This window comes from Diabrotica undecimpunctata, chromosome 7, assembly GCF_040954645.1.
Source record: "Diabrotica undecimpunctata isolate CICGRU chromosome 7, icDiaUnde3, whole genome shotgun sequence".
In the NCBI taxonomy this organism is placed as follows: Eukaryota; Metazoa; Arthropoda; class Insecta; order Coleoptera; family Chrysomelidae; genus Diabrotica; species Diabrotica undecimpunctata.
In genome coordinates, this window is record NC_092809.1 from 99,436,019 (window position 1) to 99,458,844 (window position 22,826).

Below are 22,826 nucleotides of genomic sequence, written 5' to 3' on the forward strand. Positions count from 1 at the left end.
CGCAGTTACAACTACTAGGGGACTTAAGAAATTAATCGGTGAATTTATTTGTAGTAGGAAAATATTGAAATGAAATATAGGAATACAAACAAAGGAAAAGGAAGTTATTATCAACGAGAATCAAATAGTATGAGCAGAAAATAATGGAAAGTACTTTGAAATTAATAAGAACAAAAATGTAACGTTTTAATCGTTACAAATTCAATAAGCGATGACATGTTAGAAATAGTATACAATACGCAAATGCGATTACGAACGTTTCCCGATCTAAAGTACATTTTGATGTAAGTGAATATATGCATCTCCCGTATCTGTGACAAGAAAACTTTTGCGCGTATATGCGGTTCCCGACGTTAAAGGGTTAAACAACAACAAAATTGGACAAATTAAACTAAACTGACTTTAGTTTATGATGGTGGTATAAAATAAAAGTATAGGGTGATACATTTAAAAATATTGAGAAAATAGTGAATTTGTATTTTACTTGTCCTGTATTATATTTGAAGAGTATGTATTAGCAGAATCAATCATTTTTATAAATTTTAACAATTTATAGCAAATAGCAAATAAATTTGAAGAGTATGTATTAACAAAATCAATCATTTTTATAAATTTTGACAATCATTTAAAAACTATGGCTACAACAGGTCGTTGCTTTTGTGCCCCTTTTTAATTATACAGGGTGTTAAACTTATTAAAATTTTCATTGAAGCTCGGTTATAACTTTTTAAATATGCTCTATAATACAATTTTATATTCTTGTAACAAGGAAGTAAAACGGATTTTAAATAGAAAATAAAATAATGGGTGTTTGATTAAAAAAAAACATCTTTAATGCGGTACAGTGTTATGGAAGACCCCACATATTTATAACTAATTTTAAAATGTAATTCTTGCAGCTACCTCCTGTTTTTGTAAATATATATTTTTCGTATCTTTTATAATAACAGATGTAATGGACTTTGTCACAAAAGTTGATCAACCTGTACATAATTCTAAAAGTGTTAAATAGGAACTTACGAGATTTACAGAAAAAACGATATAAAAAGAAAGACAAAGATTGCTGTGTAAATAAATATTTACAGTTTGTTTATTCTCATCTGAAATTCAAGTATTTCTCTTTCGAATATATGTAAGATGCAAATTTAAAACCTCATATAAGGTGGAAAATGAAATGCTACAACTGTGTAATGGATTAAACACACCACTTAAATTCGTAATCATTTATTCTTCTATTTATAGTTTTACTATCTTATAAAAAAGATCATGAAAAAAAAACGACTTGCCATCTTTGGCTGAGTAATTTGACTAAAAAAGTAGATTTGTATAAAAATTTGAGTTTTTAACAATAAAATAAATTTATATAATACATAGTTGGAATGTTAACACATTATATAAGATTTTATCAAATTTGTTCATAATTAACATTAATATAACACATTATCTGTCATAAAAATCAACAGTATCTCCACTCTTATAATCTCCTTTTTCCAATACATCTAGCATCCTATTAACAGTTTTGTCTGTAGTTAAAACAGTTGAGCTCTTAATTTCCTTAAAAGACTGGCGAACTTCTTCGGATTGAGCAGTTTCAGCAATAGAATTAAACATATCTGTATCTACAGGACCTGGACTATAACTGAGAACAATTATATTGGGCTCCTCTAGAGCCAATACTTTAAAGAATATTTCTCGTGCAGCTTTTCCTGATCCATACATACCTAAAAAATATTTTATATCAACTGAAATATATAATGCTTGAAACCACAATATATTATCTTTATTTTTCAACGTTACTATCTCTATACTCGTTTTAAAAGATATGTTTTTTATTTGGATGATCCAAACCAAAATCCGAAAAAATTATATAAAAAATTAGAGAAGTGCAATGCCCTTTGGAATCTGTAGTAAAATGGGCAATAACTAGGACAACAAATATTAAGGTACAAAAAAATATCCACACATTTTGCTCTTATATGTACATCAATGTTCATAACCACAGAGTTTACAATCACTATACCATTTTATATTTAGCTCTCATAAGTATACTAGTTTTTGCAAATGTGGTGTAATGAAAATACAATAAATTTTTATAGTCCTAGTTCACAAGAATTTGACATTTCAATATTTATTGATTACATCATCTATAGTCCTCTCAGTAGAATCAAACTTATAAGGGTAAAATTGGTTTAAGTATTAGGAATAAAAATTAAATTTACAAAAACTAAATTCAATGTTACAAAACAAGTAAAATAATAAATGCAAAAATTAACCTGTTGTCAGCTCATGTATCAAGGTTATTTGATCTATAAATTAAGATACATATCTTAATTAAAAAACTTACTTAGATTCTTGAATGGGACACGCCCAACAAGAGAGGTAATATTGATAACAACTAATTGTGGTGCAACTGGTCTAAGATGTTTAATGAATACATTGTTTAATAAAACAGTTGAAAACAAATTCAGATCATAATACTCTCTCCAAACAGCCAATTCTGTTAAATCTGTTGTTTGTTTAACAGTTCCAACATGCCCAGCATTGTGAAAAACTATTCCAGTTTTTATATCCTTGGTATCTGTGTTGCTTAATACCTAAAAGCACAGTAAAAGTATAATCATACAATAATTTACAGATTCTTATTAGGAAATGTTATTAATATTAATTAAATATTACCTTTTTGAAAATATCGTTGTATTCATTAATGTCTGGTTTAGAGAGATCTAATGTAACTGTTTCCACATGAATTGATTTATCTATTTCAGCAATTTGAGCTTTAGTTTCATCCAGGCCTGTTTGACATCGAGCTATTAATACTAATATAGAACTTTGTTCCAATTTTCTGGATATTTCAATTGCTATTGTTCTACCGATACCTTTAGAGGCACCTGTGATGAAGACTATAGATTTTTTAGAAAAATCTATGATAGTATTAGAAGTCATGACTGAAACAAATACGTTACAGAAAGCTACTAAAATTATTTGTTAAAGTATGTAAATGTTACTTAAAAACCTTATAACCGCATATGTTACCTTTTAATCAATAATTAAATACAAAAGCCAATACCAGGATGTTACCAAACTTATCAAATGTTATTTTCCACTTTTCCACAGAAACAAAATATAAATTGACATTTGTGACCTTAGCAGATGAAAAAATGTCCACACTCTTCCGTTTTAATACGAACTTAGTTTATATGGGTATTTCAGCCACGTTTATAAATAAAGGTTTCCAAAAAAATTATGTTTTTCTCATTAAATATCTCAAGTACTGCAGCTTACGGCCCTTCACGATGTTGACCAAATAGCGGTTGTGTTCATCCTCCGCAGTACTTCTTCATTGGGGACTTTGTCTGTCTATGGTATCTTCAGGATCCTTCTGTATAACCATAGCTCAAAAGCTTGAAGTTTTGATAGAGTTTCCGCCTTCAATGTCCACATTTCTACTCCGTACAGAAGCACTGAGTACACGTAACCTTATTTTTGTTTCTAGGGTGAGGTCATATTGCTCTTGAACACAGAGCTCATAGTCAAGAATGCAATTTTTGCCTTTCCGATATGCGACATTTAATCTCTTGGGTATTGTCCCACGACCCATACTGATCCTAATTATTTAAAACCATTACTTTTCATGATAAAGTAGCATGTTATTTGTAGTAGTACTTTTATCTTACATGATTCTAAATATTATGATTTTGTCATAATATTTAGTATAATGTCAATATATTTAATATGTATATAATAATATGTGTATACGATAGCTTTAAATAATTTTCTTTAATAGCCTGCCTTCACTGTTTCTTGTCTCTTTTGTCAACTTTGAATTTTTGTGAGATAAAAGACTAATAAAAATAAAAAAACTAATTACTAAGTCCTAATGCAATCTTACTTTTATAGAAGTTTATCAATCTCTACACCTATTCCAGTTGTATATTTAGATAAAGGGTTGTTTATACCATTCGCAAATATCTTTTGCATACATCTATGTTTGTGGCATTTGGATAAGTTTTATTGCCTGCTGTCAAGTTTATTTTGGGTCGAAGTCTTACTTCAATACGTATTTAAACCTTTTCCAACTGGCGTCGAAGACTTTTTTGGCCCTTGATGAGCTTCATATCGGTTTGCCTGACTACTTGTCAGTAGTTCCTCTTCATTTTCGGAAGTAGCAGTTGTAACGTGATCTAGTTCCATAGTTTTCAAATAACTAAGTTAGCTTTAAACGTGTGATCCTGGTCAATTCTTGTAAATATATGGCCACATGGTAAGCTAGTGAATAGATGGTCACTCTGGGCAGAGCCCCGCATGCCATAAAAAGAGTAATGAAACCTGGATGCTGCCCATATCTCTCAAAATTTTTACATACATACTTCTAAACACTACTACCACTACATAATCACGAGATCATAATTCTCATAAAATATTAATGCATAAGACTTTTTAAAGATGTTTGCAGAACTCAGTCATCTGTAATTAAAAAAAAATCATATTCCTGAAGTGTAAAATTTAATAACAATGTAAGTTGCATATCTCTAGGATTAATTAAGAAATCAAAACAAAATTTTAACCTTAGAGGTTTAGAACTAAATCGTTTAAAAATATATAAAATGTATATTTATTTTTATTAATGATAATTAATTCTAAATATCTGAAATTAGATCATTAACGTTATGGTGTATTACAAAACAACAAAGTCGGAAAACTCCGAGACGAATCGACAAAAACACATGTAATAACTTTCATCCACACTTACAAAGCCTTCATTCGACCAGTTATAGAGTACAAATCGAACATATATTCCCTCTTAAATGCTTCTCAGAAAAGAAAACTTTTGAACAACACACTCCAGGTCCAGAACCCAAAAAGCTCTAAACACTTCCTGTTCATATTTTGGAAACGTACGAGACCACACTCTCAAAAACTTCATCCCCAGTCAATCCTAATGTAAACCTGTATAGACGAACTTCCGGACAAGTACGCAAATCGCCTTGAAACTACCCCCTAGCATACCGTTCCTTTATCATCGAATCTCCACATTATAACCCCGGACAGGACTATATTGGTTTTTGCAGTTTCCCAATCTCATTCGAAGTGTTACCTACTACCTACTGTTCGCCCCGAGGAAATAGTACGCAACTATTTCCTCAGCAACCCCTTCTAATAACAAAATCCACCTCTATTAACAAAAGTTTGTATTTGTAATGTATTTTTTCTTTTTTAATCTTAACTGGAAAGACAACGCACTCGCATCTACTGAACAATCAGCATATCTCTCCTCCGATTCTGAAAATTTTCGAAACACCTCGACTGACCCTCTACGTATGCTACACTCTCAACCCCCCAGGATGGACTATCTGGCCTCCCTTCATACGTAACAAAAATACACAATAACAAGCCACGAAGAGGATTACAAAATGCTAAACAGGGACAATAAGTAACTCATGTTCTAACCTTAAATTTTTAATAAAAATCCTACCCAAATTTCAACTAACAACTAAAATTACAGTTCAACAATGAAAAGCAGTAAGTATTATCTTACGCAATAATTTAATTTAGAATAGTTTCTCATAATTCAATATGGGCGCGCATATTTTGATAATGCTCTCATAGTAATTACGTGACCAATTTATTGTTAACATGTTTTAACTTGAAAATATACAAAACTATGATAAACTGGAAGGTTTCTTATATATATTTTATGCTTTAACAATATCGTCGACAAAGATTATAATGTCCAACTGCTTCTTGGGTAACATAACCTTCAATAATTAAATCACTTCTTACAATCTTTGTTATATTAACCGGATTTTCTCTATAATTTTACAATATATTTCATGTGTTTATATACTAAAACTAATTATAGTTGCTATAATATGGATGTTTATCTTTGAGAATATTATTTTTTAGTTGATTTCATACGTTTTATTTGTATTATGTTCACTTATACAATGACAATATGTTAGCGATGTTCTGTTAAATATTAAAATTTACAATTCTCTCAAAAAAATCATGAATTTATTCTTACATGTTTTATAAAATAGCATTAGATAAATATGTATTTCTTAATTCTTAAGTATGTAGAATAATATCCTCCTTATTATTCAATTTTTGCTTTATTGCTATTGAACATTTATTTATTGTAATATCCAAAATAGATTAATTAAAATAATTAAAATAGTAAGAATATTTTTTAAAATGTAGACTTTCATAAAACATTATTTTGATTTAAAAAATTTTAAATTATAAGTACTTCGTTGCTATTGGTTGCAGACAAGTTGATTAGTTCAACAGTTGTCTGGCAGGTGGAGTAGGACCCAATGAATTATTTCTCATTCTCATGGCGACCTTAGTTTAGTACGGGATTGGGTTACTGTTTTACGTTTTTGTTTATTGTTAAAAATATAGTGAAAATATATATTTATATGAGTGCTGTTATTAAATTAATCCTCGTTTCTTTTTTATCCTGTTACATATGCAAAATGATTTTGTGTTAAAATGTGTTGTGTTTATGTTTTGAGTACCAAAATAACATTCGGATTTTTAACAGAAAGGAGGAATAGGTGCTATAAAAAGGTGAGTTATTCATATTGTTTATGTTCTACTGTGCTTGAGGTTATATTCACTTCGATTGTTTCTTATTAAAACGATTGAGTTAATAAATTCATATAATAAAGTAGATAGAGAAAGTAAAAGGACCTATTTTAGGTTAAAGATCTGTTAAAAGATGCATCGTGGCCCATCAAAAAGAGTAGGAATAAGATTTTAAGACAGTACATAAATAGTATCTTATTATTTTTATCGTTTTGTATAACTGGCGAGAATTTTGTTATTGGTTATGCAGATACGTGCAGGTTTGATACCAACACGCGAGTATTATGTAAATTTTAGTGTTTAATGCTCTAGATAGTAAGTAATTTGTCTTATACTGCACTGGTTTAGAAAATTATGGGTATTGTAGTGCATCTGATTAAACTGCTAAAATTATATTGAGAAGAATAATGGGGGAGGAATAGAAGAAAGATAGGAACTATTTTTAACTTTCATAGATTCATTACACAGAACAAAAATATAAAATGACTGGAAGAACTTCGAGTTTCCTTCGCCATTTAAGAAAATATTTAGGCTCATAAAAGAAAAGTATCATACAAATAACACGAAAAACAAAATAATACAGAATAGACAAAGGAATAAAACAGGGTGGTTAGTTTGTACTTAGTACTACATGAGATAGTAATAGAATTTCTATAAAAGTATTGAAGCAAAAGTGGTAATAAAGGTAAGTGGTTGTAAAAATAGGAGGCTAATAATGTTACAAATTATATACATCAAGAATATTTAAAAAACAAACAAAATAAATGCAAATCACTAAATGCCTGGAATTAAAATACCAAAGAAGTGGTAAAATGCTGATAGGGAATGAAAAGCACAATTAAAATGATAAGGAAACTAAACGTACCTACATGAACAAATAATATAAGCAACATGCCACCACTATTAGAAGGTGGTGACACAGCAGGTGCTAATATAACTAAATAAACACAAAAGTTAAAATTAAAATGCATAATAACATATGTAAATATAAAACAAAGAGCCAAAGATATAAGGGAATATTAGAACTGACATCTAGATATACTTTCATTACTTCTATTTTTATTTTCTATTTTTTTTTGACAAGCATTAAAAACTTTAGGTGGATTAGGTATTTAAAATTAAATTCCAAATATCTGCTTAATATTTTGGTCAAGATTCATAGCAAATGAACAAACTAAATACTTGTAATATTGGTAAAGGTTTAACAAAACATTATTTGATTTAAGAGTACCAATGTGGTAAGGGGGTATGACCTCTATGAACCTGAAATTTATATCAATGGATTTTGCTTCAGTTAGAGATTAATCTACAGTGCATTTGATTGGGGATCAACTTTAATTTTTATGTATTTTCTATTTAAAATAGTGTTGTTTCAAAAGCTATAGCCACTTAATAGAAAACCTAATAGACTCACTTTTTACAAACTTGAAATCCATCACATTTTGTGAATTTGGAATAATAAGGAATATTATAGAATCATTTATATCTCATGCAGATAGTGAGGGATAAAAATTGAATGAATTAATAAATATTTGAGAAATTTAAGGAAATATATTTGTTGTTTGCAACTGTAAAAGAAATTTCAAAATTAGCGTTTTTTATTATATAAACTTAAAACCAAATGAATGCTCCTCTTCTATGATTATCTTTCTTGTAATAATTCATGATTCCAATACAATAAAGACATTTATCTGAATGACTGATATCTCCCATTTCTCAATCATCATGCCCTATTAAATTGTATATTGTTTTTTCAACAAATAAATTCTGAAACTGTTAAATATATTTTAATTTAATTTCTACAATTTAGATAAAGAACTGAGTAGAATATTGATTTAAATTTGAAGGATTTGTAAATATTTTTCTGGTTTCATGGTACATCATTTTATTTAATTAACATATTGTGAATAAATGATATGAAATTATTTTTGTTGAATTAAAATTTAATAAGGAAAATAGAAAACAACAAAGAGGATTTAAATTATAGTAAGTAATATATTTTATACATTTTTAAAATGGATCTAAAGACTAAGTAAAAAAAATATAAAGAATTCTTGTAGAATACATATAGATAAAAAACAGATAAACAAATTCTGAAGAATCGATATATTACATATAAATTTATTATATAAATTTACAAGGAGAAGGTAATATAAACAACGATAACCAAATAAACATTGAATATTTAGGGGAGGGAATGCTGGATCAATATTACAAGTTAGTAAAAGTAGTATAACTAAATATAAAGGAATCATTTACAGGATCATATTAAAATTATGAAAAAGGAAAATATTAATAGCTACAGGAGGAGAAATAAACTCAAACCAAGAATATGAAAATAAATATAAAATTACACACTGAACAAAAAAGATGCATGTATTAGGGAATGACAAATCCATTTAGTCCACATTGGTTCATCATCAATGAAATCCACCTTTTTTCCCTCCTTCAGTTTAAAGTTGACTTCCAAGTAGATATTACAAAGGGGCAAGTAGTTCTCTAGATTGTTGTATTGCTAAATACTTGATTTCCTAGATTGTCATAGACTTTACTATAACGGTTGTGTTTTATCAAATTTATTGCATCGCCAAACATAAACCATAGCTTCTTGGTTTACTTAAAGTTGCAAAAGAATTAATGCAAACATTTTATTGGTATTAAAAGAATTTTTGTTGAATTTGACTAAACCATCTATTTTATCAATGAGTGTCTATTACTTTGAGATATTTATTTTGCTGTACAGAAGTTATGATTGATGTTATCTTTAAGAGAATCTTCATGTTCTATTATCTTTTAAAGTAATGGATAATTTGAATCCTTAAGTAGGATCACCGAACTTGACTTAGTTCAAAATAATGTAACAACGTTATTGATATCTAGTGTAGATATATGATCTAACAAAAAAGGATGAAATATAGTTAATTTCAATGTTGTAGTTAATTTACTTATATCATCTCAGGATCTGGAGATAAGGAGTGTAAGAGAATATGTTGTTAGAAGTGAAAAATACAAGAAATTAAAGGAACTATCAAACTTAAATTATTTTTGAATTATAGTGAAGTTTCCCCAATACGTCATATAGGCTGGCACTTTGTAGAATCTCGCAAACCTTTAACATACTAATAGTTAAGATTTGAAGGTAGTGATAGGTTGTATTTGGGAAATTCGAAACTACATCCAGGTTCATAAAAAAGAACTACTTTAAAATGTTAATAAAGACTAACTTTCTTAATAACTTTTTTATTTATGATCCAATTTGGAAAAATTTTCAGACCAGTAAGGAAATTCATTATAGATTAATTATTCACATCACTCAGATTTTTGAAGAAAGCCAGATTTATTATCATATGACAAACATTTTTTTTTTATCTAGGCTTAAGACAGTGTGCAAAATTTTGAAGTAGAAAACAATGTGCTTTATTATGCATGTGTTTTAGTTTTCAACAAATAAAAATTTTGAATATGAAATAAAAATATAAACTCTGTTCGTGGAGAGAGTTCCTGACTAGTTTCAGACCAGTTAGGGATTATTCTGGTGCACTGACACAGTTAGTGATAGTGATTAGTTTCCAACTTTAAATGTCCTTTGAACAATTTTCGGATATTTCTTACTGTTTCTAACCTCAAAACAGACCAAAGTTTAAAACTTTAACCATTAACCATCTCAGATGATTGTATAAATATAATTCCTATCTATTTTTGTCATTTTAATGTAAGATATTAATATTTAACAAAAAATAACACTTATTCAGTGTTCTAAATGTGGTAAATAATTGTATTGGGGAAAAAAATTTGAAACATTTTAAAAGATTGTCAAAAATTGTATAAAAAAACTAAAAATAAACTAAGTTTTTGAGTGGTAGATAACTATTGAATTAAAAAGGGCAACTATATATAAAATATTAACAAAATTCAAAATTATGACCTGTAGTAATCACTGACTTTCCTCATGTTCATGTTTCCTAGTTTACTTAAGTACAGGAATTTTCATTATTGTTATGTTTTCTTGTACAAGACAAGTCAAACAAAAAACCTGAAAATTTACAGCTTCTATAGTGCACAAACCCAATGGACCTGTTTCTAACTGATTATAAACCAGTTAGAAAAACTCTGAACATCAAACTTTTTGTCAAAGTCCCAAATTTTTGACACTGTGAACACTCAAAATCTAACTGTGCATGTGAATCAGTCATAGATTGTCTCTGCCAACAAAGCTATTATAAACCAATTTGTTAATATTGAATGTTATCCCTCTAGCCATTGATTATAAACCACACATGGTGTGGTTTTTAATCAACGCTCTATTTTTAGAGCATGGCTTCCTCCTGGCTATACTCCTGGGGCATATTATTCCACTCTTCTTCAATCTCAACAACACAATGTTATTTTTAGGTCTTCTATGTCAATTTAATTATTCTATTCCAACTTGAATTAGAAACACACATTACTATATTTGACAAACATTAGCTCAGTACATCCTTCCATTGATATTCTGATCTATTGTATTAAGGATCCTCCTCTGTGATTAAGAGAACTAAAAGTACATTTCATAAATATTTCACCTGTTTCAGAAATACAACTTTTCACTACTGGGCATCATTCCAATTAAGATATTGTTTAGCTTAATCCACTTATTAATTCTGCCCTGCATTTCACAAAGTTGATTTTTGGTTTGAATTGATGTTAAGTGTCGATTTTTTTCTTGTCATAGCTATTTTGACAATGAGTAAAATGTTCTCAAACTGAAGTTATGATGATGAGACAACTGTCAAGCAATAAAGTGAAGAAATCTTTGTTATTTCAGTTGTGATTGTTGCTGCATAGGAGAAAATTAAAGAATATAAAAGAAAATACAATGCTCTATTTAATAAATCATAACTTTGAAATAAGCTGAGATAACAAATGAATGGACATACTTTATATAAAGGACATGAACCAAGCTTGCATACAAGATAGTTTTGAGTGGCATCCAAAAGCTGTATTTCATCAAATGGTGTATTAAATCTAGACAATAGAAATTAATTTTTTGCCCTCATAAAATTTATGTGTATAAATGTGGTCTTATTTGGAAATCTTAATGATGTGAATTAATTTGAGATGATTTTACTTCTACTTATAGAAATTTTTAACATCAGGCTGTAAATAAAAAAAAATAAGATCAGTGTTACCATTTTAAAGCAATGATTTTTAAAGCTTCTGAGTAGTAGCATTAGTTCAAATAAAACAATTGTGGGAAAACAAATTTTTCATTGAAGAACTTCATTCGCATCCATGTGGGCTTTATAAACTAAAAAAATAGGTATTTATATTAATGTATAAGTATGTGTTAATGTAAAATAATCTAAAAATATTTCTAGGGCAATAATCTTTGTTAGATTACAGGATCTGTCTGATAAAATTTTATTATCCCCTCATTTTTTTTGTCCTTTTATTAATTTTAGCAATTAATTTTTTATTCAAAGTTCAAAAATATGATATCAATGGAAAAAGATTATAAAATTAACAAGGGAAATTAATTTGCTATTCTATTCTATAAATATTGTATCTTCAAAGTGATTTATTTATTAGTTTTACTGAAGTAAACACTAGATTTTAATATGATTTCTTCAGAAGTACAAAGGGAAAAGTTCAAAACAGCCATAGTGGTAACATATGGCCCAGTGTTCAATATAGTCACAAATAAGACCTTTAAATTAATATTTTGGTGAATATGAGCAACATACTTGTAAGCAGGGCAGTGGACAGATGAATTTAGGGGGATATTTTCAAGTTATTATTTAAATTTGATTAAATGTAAATTTAAATAGAAGTTTTCCATTTGCCTATTGTACAGTCTACTCATTTTGTGAATTTAAACATAAATTTATGTTGTTTTTTTATAATTATTTAATAGAAAAAAATATATTCTAATGTTCCTAACCTAATATCTGCAAAATATGAGTTTTTTTTTAATTTTCTATCAATTATATTTTTGATAATACACTAAAATTGCATAAAAAAATGTTTATTGGATGTTTCAGTTTTGTTTTTTTGTTTCCAACATCATAGAGCATGATAGCTTGTTTTGATGAAAAAATATATTGATTAAATAGTTGTTATAATTGTTATATAAAAGAATTAAATTATAAGAATGCATAAAGGCTCAGTTAAAGTGTCTTATAGGTAATTTCACCAATTATGTAAGTATGTTATTTTCTTTCAAATTCTTAGAGGTTTTCTATATTTGTGAAGATCTTCATAAAATTCCTTTCATTATTTGTTGTGTTGGACAGCCTTATATTCTTTATATTGGTGATTCAATTTGAACCTTACAATATGGAGATCTTATATAAACCATATAAGAACTACTTTAATAAGGGGTGGGTGACTTCTCCCCTATTAGCAATTACATATTATACAAACACATGCAACAGCTGTAAAATTTTATGGTTAATAAGTTTGGGGTAATTAAAAGTTTTGGTCTTGTGAGCTCTCAGCATTAGGCTGTATAATTTTATTTCATCAGCCTGTTAAAGGATTACCTAATGGGCCCTTGTACCTATTGTAATTTGTATTGAAATATCAAATATCGCTTTCTCTGTTTGCTGGGCTTCTGAACCACAATAAATATAGCCCAAGAAGTATTAAATCGTAATATCAAAGGTGGCAGAAGACCCAGAAGGCATAAAGCTATAAAAACAAAAAAAAAACAGAAAAAAGATGAACATCGAAACGGGTACAAATGTCGTGCTGGCCTCATCAAAGCCAGTTTATAATTTTTAAGTCCACAGCTAGCACGGCCCAAGTTGATCTAAAAGACGCCGCGATTATCCGTCGGCGGCGGCAAGAATGTTTGATGACGGGTTGCTTTGATGTTCGCCGCCGCGCGCCATGGACACACATCTCATCGCTTTGTCTCACTTCATCCCGATATCTCTCTCGGTTCGGAGCACCCGAGGTAGTATAGACCAGTCAATGTTTTTCAATTTTGGTGTAAGTTTACATTTAAATTTATTTATTTTATTTTTTTAGACAAATGTGAAATGGTTTATGAAATCAATCGAAAAATGTGTTAATATTTTATATACTTTTAATTTTCAATAATAATAATGCCGTATAAGTACTTATTTATCAAAATGACTAGACAATTATACAATGGTTTTTAGCGGAATACCACAAAATAGACAATGCTGTGGAGAGGTACTTCTTATAAATAACAAATGAATGCTATTCTGGAACAACGTTGTAAACGCCAAATCACATTTTGTCGACAAATTGAAAAAAAAACCTTATAATTGATTATTTTGAAAATAATATGGTAGACTATAGGATGCATAACATTAATATAAACAAAAATAACCTTAGATTATACAAAACAAGCATTTATGTTAAATCCCCGTCGGTTAAAACTTTGTCTGGAAGTAAGGTGGTTAAAAATAAAAAATTAAGTACACGTGAAATTAAGAAACGTACATATTATTAACAAATTACTTATAAACATGTTTTATATGACGTACATATCAAAATAATATCATTAACTCTTAAGATTTTGATAGTAGCTTACATAGTGTAGTGGAATATATTCGCCAATATTTAATAAATTGGCATGTTTTTCTTTTTTTATTGGTAGTGACCCTTCATAGGCTTCTGTAAGTTCAGCAAGAGTGACTTCAGTTATAGGCGTTTTAGTTGACTTTAAAGAATAAGATAAGCATGGTTGAATAGTTTTGTGGGATTTTCTTAACTGTATAGTCTGTGGATCATATGAGCTAATTTGTATCCACACTGACTGAGATATTTTACATTTTGCATCTTTCCATACTACATTTTCTGCGTTGATGAAATTTAAAAAAAATGTTTGATGCATGTAGATAACTTTAAATGGGTTTCTAACTCTAGCTTTTGCAATTACATCTGTATACAGAAAGGGAATATAAACCGATGAAAGTTTCTTGTTGTGTTCTATAAGGGCAAAGTCTCTATCACAGGACAGAAAGCTGTGCCCACTATACTAAAACAATTTTTAATTGAAGGTGATTACTTGGCAACATCGCACTTAACGAAACCCTTTACGATTACTTTTCCACTTATCAGTTTTGCAGAGGCGTACAAAAAAAATTTTTAATTATTTATTTAAACACATAAGTAATTTCGTAAAAATTAAATCTAAGACCGACATAATTATTAAATTATCATGTGTCTTTTAACAGGTATGTTATAGTTGTTTAACAAAATAAAGTAAAATTTTATTGTTATTATAGAGTACCTACAGTACTTCAAAAAACATAAATCTTTGCAAAATACTTATTTTTTCATTAGACGAAACAATCTGAAAACACTTTGGAAAATACTTAATTTTTTCATTAGACTAAACAATCTAAAATTTTAACATACGATCTCGTCATTACACATCATGCTCTATTTATAGAATTGCTGTGTGCTGTAATCTTTATATTTGTTTCTCTTAATTTAAAAGTTTCCTTGTGTTTATTTGTTTATATAAATATAAAAATATAGTATGAAGAAAAATATAGTATCATTTAAATTAAAATGAAGTAAACTAAACTATTATCATGCGAATACGTGTATATAGGTAGTAGTGCATTTGTTTATTTCAGTAAATTCTCGAAATATGAAATAAAGATGGCACTAACTACTAAAGAGTTAATAGCTTTGTTAGAAGAAGACTCAGATTGTGAAAATGCTCTCACTTAATGTGGTTTATTTGCCGCCGAGATTAGATTAGAAAGTTTCTGATGTAGAAGACATTGATGATAATATTATTTGTGAAGAATCAAAAAAATCGGATATTGCAGGTACATATGAAATACTAGTGAATGGGAATTCTGACGATTCTGATTATGATATTCCTCTGAACCACAGATAAAACGTCCAAAGAAAAAACCAAGCAAAAATAGTAAATCCAAATTTGTCTCAAGTTGTAACAACAGATACTCCTTCGTGCTCAGTAGTAATTCAACATCAGTCTGATTGATATTTAGACAATATAAAAGCCAACCATGGAGGCAAGTCATATATTGAAGTTTTTTCACTCTTTTTTGATAAAAAAGTAATTGAGAGCATTCTATATTTTACAAATATTTATTTATCGCAGAATAACCGTCACGATTTTGAAATGAATAACATAGATTTAAAAAAAAAAATTAGAATATATATTATCTCGTTCACACTCTGCTTCAAGTTGATATGCATTGGTCAAAGGATGAGGATAAAGAAGTGCACATTATAAGAGAAAGCATGAGCCGACATAGATTTATATTTATAATTTATAATAGTGAAGAAACCGCTACATCAGTGTCAAACTTAGTACATGGACGTCAATCTAAATTTGCTTTGCCAGATGAAACCAGATTCGACAATATTGGCCACATTATAAAAAGAGACAATAGTGCAAGAATGTAGGATATGGAAAAGTAATACTATTTATTTATGTAAAAGGTGTAGAATGCAACTATACCACGAATGTTTCGAAAATTTTCACCTTAAAATTTAATTTACATTTAAGATACAATATGTTTCTTAATTAAAAATTGCACTGTTTTTCTTGAAAATGAGAAAAAAATATTTTTGGTTGTAAATTAGTCTTAATTTATGCGTTTTTATTCCAATCTAATAAATTAATTGTCAAATTTCTCTTTGTATATTGGCCGTTAATGGGTTAATACTGTATAAAGAATAAACTTGCCTCAAATTTACTTTACTTACCTCAAAACTATTTTAAAGTTAATAAAAAAGTATATTTAATAAATATATTTCCAAGAAATAGAGCACACTACGCCTATGCACATATTTAATATTAAACGAATAAACTAAAATATCAAATTTCTCTCATTCCCATTCTTTCTAAGAACGTAAATATATATAGACCAGCAAAATATTGATAAGTTTACCGATGTTTCAAACTATTCAATGAACTTGTCTCACTATACACTCGTGAATCGCACCAATTTATATTGTTACGGGGGCAAATGTTATGAGACTATCTTACTTTTTTACTTATTTACATGGGCGATAAAAATGACCCCGGTAAGAATTTACTGCTGACATTTTACATGGTTGCCGCTACCGTTTAGTTCAATTTGTAGATTAGTCACTTTTAATTGAAAATTCGACTATAGTTAGAAACTTTTGCTCAATTTGGGTGAAGTATTTTTCTAACAGTAGTAGTCGAAGTAATGTTACTGACTTTCCAATTGTTATTTTGGCCGACACATCTATCTGACCAAATAACAAGTTTTCTTTCTTGGCCTGGATCAAGACGATTGAAGTTTTCAGTTATATAAAGTAGCAATGCTGATGCTATCTCAGTGGAGCCTCGATGCGTCATTACTTCGTTCCACAGCATCATTGTAGCAGTATTACTCTCCATATTATGAGCAGCGTAGTTATACGAAGAAAGTTGTCGCTGGTAGAAGATTGATGAGTGAGTTAGATTAGGGCAAAAAACAACTTGTTGCAAATCAGTACATAAAACGACATAATTTGTATTTACTTTTGCAATTTCAGTATCTTGTCTTAATGTTTTGTAACCTGCTTTCGCTCGCATATGATGAATTTTACTCTCAATTTATATTTTCTTTCTTTTACATTCATTGCTAACAGAAGAAAGTTTGATAAAGAGCTTTTCGCAATATGAACAAGTATCTGATCTGGGAAGTCCAAAACGCAAGTTGAATTTACTTTTAAAAATGACGTGATAGGTTCGTAGAGAGATTTTTCTATCAGGGTACATTTTTAAAAATAATCTGTACATTTTTGAGATGCTTTAAATCAGCTGGAAGGCAACTTTTAGAAGAAGCATTTCTGCTATAATGATTTTATTGCTGCGGAAATGACCTAATATGTTCGCATATTTTCTCTGCATCTGTTAACATGAGTTTTTTGAGACGATGAGTATGTTTGTCACGTTGATCATTTAGATTTACTCCTGCTTACTCATTTTTTTATTCATCCTTCTCAAAATTTTCCACTTTTATTAAAGTTGTATACTCGAGTATGACTATTTTCTATTTTAAAATATATAAATCGTAATTTTAAAAATCAATTTAATATTTACATAAATTTTTTTTTATATTTAATGTAATAATATATATCAATACCATTATTACATTTATATTATTTATACCTATATAACACTAATCCCAAACAGTGAACACCCTAACACACGCTACCACTGAACTTTTTAATGCTCATTAGATTAAATTTCACTGAACAACACTGGTTCCGTTTGAAACATGGCTGATTCCGTCTGCGCGAACGAGATGCGCGTACTTATCTTGACAAGCGGAGTGGGCATTTTGATTGTTTTATTATTTTGTGCTCTAACCAAGAAGATTGCCTGTAGGTTGCATTATGTTGATTTTCCTATTTTTGGAGACTTTTCACAATGTTACCTTGTGGTACAACGCAAAATAGTTCTGGTCTGATAAAAGGAGTACTAACTTTAGCAATACTCTCAGAAATATTGTAACAGCAATTTCTTTGTAGCCTGGCACTCATCACATGGTTACTACTGTGTGTGCTTCACATTTCCAAGCTATTATGGAAACGTAGTTTTTAGTAAGTCATTATATATATAAAAATATATTGTAAGTCGTTGTGATTGAAATATTGTAGAATTATTTTATATTTCAGACCAATATTTTGCCAGAAAACCTACGAGATGTCCATAAATCAACGTGGAAATAACAATAATTATTTTCTTAAAATTGAATTAGATAAGGAAATTATTTTCTTAAAATTTAATTAGATGAGGAAACTAACGGGAGAAGCAAAACTCATTTTTAAGATTAGTATTTTTCAATATATTTAAAAATGTATAAAAAGTCTTATACCTATTTATTCTCATATGAAAATTCCACCTTTCGTATGAAAAATAATATTTTCTTTATAATGAGGATCATTCGTTGACTGTACTATAAGTATGTACCGCTTATCCACAAACAACCGGCCTGCCCCGACCGGCTATCTGAACTTCGATTGTTTGATAGAGATGGGCGAAACGAATTGCTCCTTCACATAAACATGCTAGGGTTTCTTTTTTAAAAGTAATACATAATAATAAGTGAGACGTTCACTGTGAAATTTGACATCTTCGGAAGTATATTTCTGCTTCATGCTAAATAATATAATTATATACGGTCTGTAGGAATTTTGCTACGTGCACATTTAGAAAGTTAAGTGTGTAATCAATTTTTTTCTAAGTTTGCACGTTCGGATGTTTTTAAAAGCTTTGTAAATGTTTCGTCAGCAACAGTTTGGTTTCGTGTAAGATTCATCAGTTCACTGTTTAAAAAATTAGAGAACTTCCAGTAAACACATACTTGTCAATTGCAGCGATGCAGATTTTAACATGAAATAAAAAGACATTTGATGTGTGGTACAAACTGCAATGCTACAGGCACATCTTGAGTTTCTTGTCTATCTAATAATCACTATCCAGATTGTACAGGAATGTAAAGACCTCTGGAATTTCTTAACACTGTAAACCAACGCAAATCTATTATGAATATAGAAAATAAGAGAGATCTGAAAGGAGTAGAATATTCGGCATTCAATTTTTAAAAAAATTTCTGAGCTATTGCAAGAGGCAGTTATAAATTCAGAATTATACTAACATCCGATAGCAATAGACACAACTCCATTCATTTTAAAAGAAATTTCGATCCTTTCAAGAAAGAGGGCTTAAAAATTGACCCACTTCTTTTTGGAAATTGTAAATACTTTATGCCTGTAGAGATTTCGTACTCATTTGTTGATTAAAATGACTACAAAAATTTCAGACAAAAATTGAAATAAATTGGTACTTATGAGCGTAGGCGCAAAATTTCGGGCCAATGCTTTTTAAATGCATTAATTTTTTTCGAATCCTGAGAAAACTCAAGTATTTTTGAAAAATTTAAACGCAGAATGAAAGATTACACTATTACTAAGGGCCGAAAGTCCCTGAAAACTTCTATAATGTTTATTTTAGTAAGTTACAGGGGAGAAAACGAAGAGAAAATTAAGTGTGATTTTAATTTCAAATATCTCAATCAAAAGAAATTTTTGTTTTTCATTGAAGATAGATTTATAAAATAAAATGTACCCGTCTTTTCACGTCAAAAATTTATTTCGCAACACACCAATATTTAATTAATTTTCAGAGAAATCATTATAATGTTTTAATATCTCTTTTGATTATATGTAGGTACAATTTGTGGTGGCAGGAATAAATTAAATTATGTAAAGAAAAATTTAATAACGAATTAAAAATAATACATGTTTAATGATTCTTCTGAGGTTTTTCCATGATACACTAAAATATTATATAAGGTTAGCTCAAACATCTTCAACTTCAAAAAGTTCAATAATGTCTTCATTTAGCAATTCATCTTCAAAATTGTCCTAATTTTGATTTCTCGGTAGGTTATACTCGTAGAATGTTGCTGTATATTAGAACGGTTGAATCTTTTCAAACTCACAGCTATTTCCACAGGATGAAATAGTACCTAAACCTTCTCTTCCGTACATAAAAAGTTATGTTGCATATCTGGCTCTAATATGAAATTCATTATAGAAATTGGATTGTTTTGCGGACTTCTTAAAAATGGCTTTACTTTATAATTAGAATCTCCTTGTAAGAACCCATTTCTATTATCTCCATTTAAACTTCTTATCAAGGATACAGAATTATTTATTCCTACCTGGTAGGTACCTATACTAAAATCATAATCAAGATGCACTAGAAATAAGCAAACCAATACACGTTAAATTGAATCCCTAAACTAAGTAAATGAAAATATGTATACACCTACTTTTATAATCATTTATTAACAACTATTTACAATATTTTCTCAGAATATAGTTCACTGTTGGTTTACTTAATCTTAACCTTTTAAAAAAGTCTTTATCATTACAAAAATTAAAATGTTCAATTCTGCATCAAATATTATATTCTCGCACAAGATTATAAACATTAACCATCATACTCTCAGATTTCATTAAATCTTTTAATATCCATGTCTCTAACTTACACTAAAGAACAATATTTAAGTTATATTTTTGATTTCGCGATAACCTACAACATAATAATGAACTACAATAATAAACACAATTTCTTTTCCAGAGAACTTTTTATTCAGTATTTTATTTGGCAAATAAATATTTCATATGTTAGATAATTTTAATTTACTTTATCTGTCAGTTTCTTTGTTCAGATTTCTTTCGTAGGTAAGGCTAGAATTTTAAATCTAAACTAACATAAAACTTTAAATTATTTTGTATTACGTCGCAATGTAATTAATATTTTTTGTATTATTAATTAAACGTATTGTTTAAAAACCAAAATATGATTGAATCATAGGTTGAAATGTCAGTAGTACAGATTTCTTTGTTCATATGTTAAATCTAAATAAATTAACATAAAGCTTTAAATTATTTTGTATTAAATTCTACCTTAAAAATATTATTAAAATTAATTATTAATTATATTATTATGTAATTAATACGGTATTATTAATGAAACGTATCGTTTTAAGAAAAAAATATGATTTAAATGTCAAATTGTGGTAGTTCTTCTTCTTTCCTACATGACGTCGTTAGTTTACTTTTCAAATTTGTAACCTTGACATAATAGCCTTTTATATGGATACGATATAGACCCTTGGGAGCTGTTTAAATTTAGTAAATTACTAAAGAGCGTTCCAAGTTAAGAAAATAACATTGCGGAGATAGGGCCATGTATTTCTTATGGACGATAGAAGCGCAGCGATGCCACGATGAACACAAGCATGATTCAGGGTTGTATAATTATTTGTATTTTCGTTTTCACAGACATGAATTAAATTAATGTTTTTTAACGTAATTGACCAAAAGTGCCCATTCGAAACAGGAGATGAAAAGTAGGGAAAATGATTTTAATTAAATAAATAGTATTTACAAAAGATAATTTTATTTTATCTTATTTTAATTATAGTAACGACAGTTTATTTGTTTTTCGGTAAGAATATCATATACCATGAATCATAGAAATCAGTAGAAAATATTGCTTAGTTAAATCATACACTTTGCCGGCTATTAAAAATTTAAAAGCAAATAAACGGACCGCTTGGAATGCATATATCTAATTACTAATTTCAACTTAAAATAATACGGTGTACGTATGTCAGCGATTTTATGTCGTTCTCTGAGACTACATAATGATAATAAGGCTTTGTGGTTCTTCAGTTGTTATTCTGACTTTACAGTTAAATGTTAATTGAAAATGGAAATTCGAAAAATATATCGACAATCTAGTAAACCGCATGCCTGAGAGTTTTGGCAACACTGATCTCCATAAGCTTAATGTTATTTTCTTAACGTGGAACGCTGTATAGCAACAGTAAAAGAGAAGAATCAGGTGTTGACACAACAATGAAATCTGATGGAGTTACCAGGTTTGCCAATTCAAATTAATACATAGGAGGTTTTCTATAATATTAGTTATAAAGTTAACATAATCGGCTGACACATGAGGGTTTCTTAGGCAGAAGGAGAATAATTTTTGTACAATTTGGTATAATAAAATCAAATTTGAAAAAAAAATGAGTTACGGGTATTATTGCTAATTCATTATTATTGCTAATTACGAGCTAATATTGCTAATACAATAATAATATTGCTAATGAAGATATTTAAAATAATCACCAACGGGCATAAAACATTTTTACATTTTTCGACAGACAAAAAACCTTATTCAATAGGAGGTGATCAACGGAAAGATTTACATGTATATTTATACATGATGTTCAAATTCCTTTTGTTATTCTTCGCTGTAAAAATGATATCTACGGCTAAATTATAAAACAATGAATCAATTTTTATTAATAAGATATATTAAAAATTTAATGAATGTTGGATGCTGCTGAGATAAATATATTCGAAGAATATTAGGTAAATGTCCAGTGTATAGGATGATAATCGGTAACAGCGATTCGTATTTTATATAAATAAAATAGCACTTTTGCTAATAACAGATTTCGACAATAGGCCCTTGGCTTATTGTTAAGTCTATTCAAGCCAATTAATTTTATTTTATTCATAAAAATACTGTTCCAAAATAACTTTTTCCTAATAACAAACCGATCTTCATAATTTTTCACAACTATAGCGGTCGCAGACAAGACAAGACACCGATTATTTATATTTGTACTCAAAGAAGTGTATTTGCTTTATAGTTATTGGTTTAATTACGTTTTGCTGTAAAGAATTCTTGAAAA

The 22,826-nt window shown here is 28.6% G+C and overlaps 2 protein-coding genes across 4 annotated transcripts in view; one reads left to right on the forward strand and one right to left on the reverse strand.

Annotated features, from left to right (window-relative positions):
• Positions 1-1,208: 1,208 nt before the first annotated feature.
• On the reverse strand, positions 1,209-3,185 carry LOC140445644 (sepiapterin reductase-like). 2 transcript variants are annotated; one of them, XM_072537864.1, is made up of 4 exons: positions 3,034-3,185; positions 2,677-2,945; positions 2,345-2,594; positions 1,209-1,721 (listed from the first exon to the last, which is right to left on the reverse strand). In XM_072537864.1, the coding sequence occupies exons 2-4, from the start codon at positions 2,941-2,943 to the stop codon at positions 1,441-1,443; spliced, it is 798 nt and encodes a 265-aa protein (XP_072393965.1). In that variant the 5' UTR covers positions 2,944-2,945; positions 3,034-3,185; the 3' UTR covers positions 1,209-1,440. The 2 variants fall into 2 exon arrangements, with proteins under 2 accessions (XP_072393965.1, XP_072393966.1); XM_072537865.1 differs by having other exon boundaries at positions 2,677-2,969; positions 3,034-3,156.
• Positions 3,186-6,317: 3,132 nt separating this feature from the next.
• The window catches only part of Axn (protein axin), a 133,332-nt gene continuing 116,823 nt past the window's right edge, over positions 6,318-22,826 (forward strand). The window contains exon 1 of one of the 2 annotated variants that reach the window (XM_072537862.1): positions 6,318-6,570. The gene's annotated coding sequence lies outside the window, so the exon portion shown is untranslated. The remainder of the gene's footprint in view (positions 6,571-22,826) is intronic. The other variant, XM_072537861.1, reaches the window with a different exon arrangement.

What these genes read in the sequence shown, in the direction of transcription:
- LOC140445644 (XM_072537864.1), bottom strand. Translation starts at nt 2,943, where the DNA reads ATGACTTCTAATACTATCATAGATTTTTCTAAAAAATCTATAGTCTTC. An exon ending in ACAACGATATTTTCAAAAAG is followed by an intron (nt 2,595 to 2,676) that starts GTAATATTTAAT and finishes CTGTGCTTTTAG; the next exon opens with GTATTAAGCAACACAGATAC. An exon ending in TGTCCCATTCAAGAATCTAA is followed by an intron (nt 1,722 to 2,344) that starts GTAAGTTTTTTA and finishes AATATTTTTTAG; the next exon opens with GTATGTATGGATCAGGAAAA.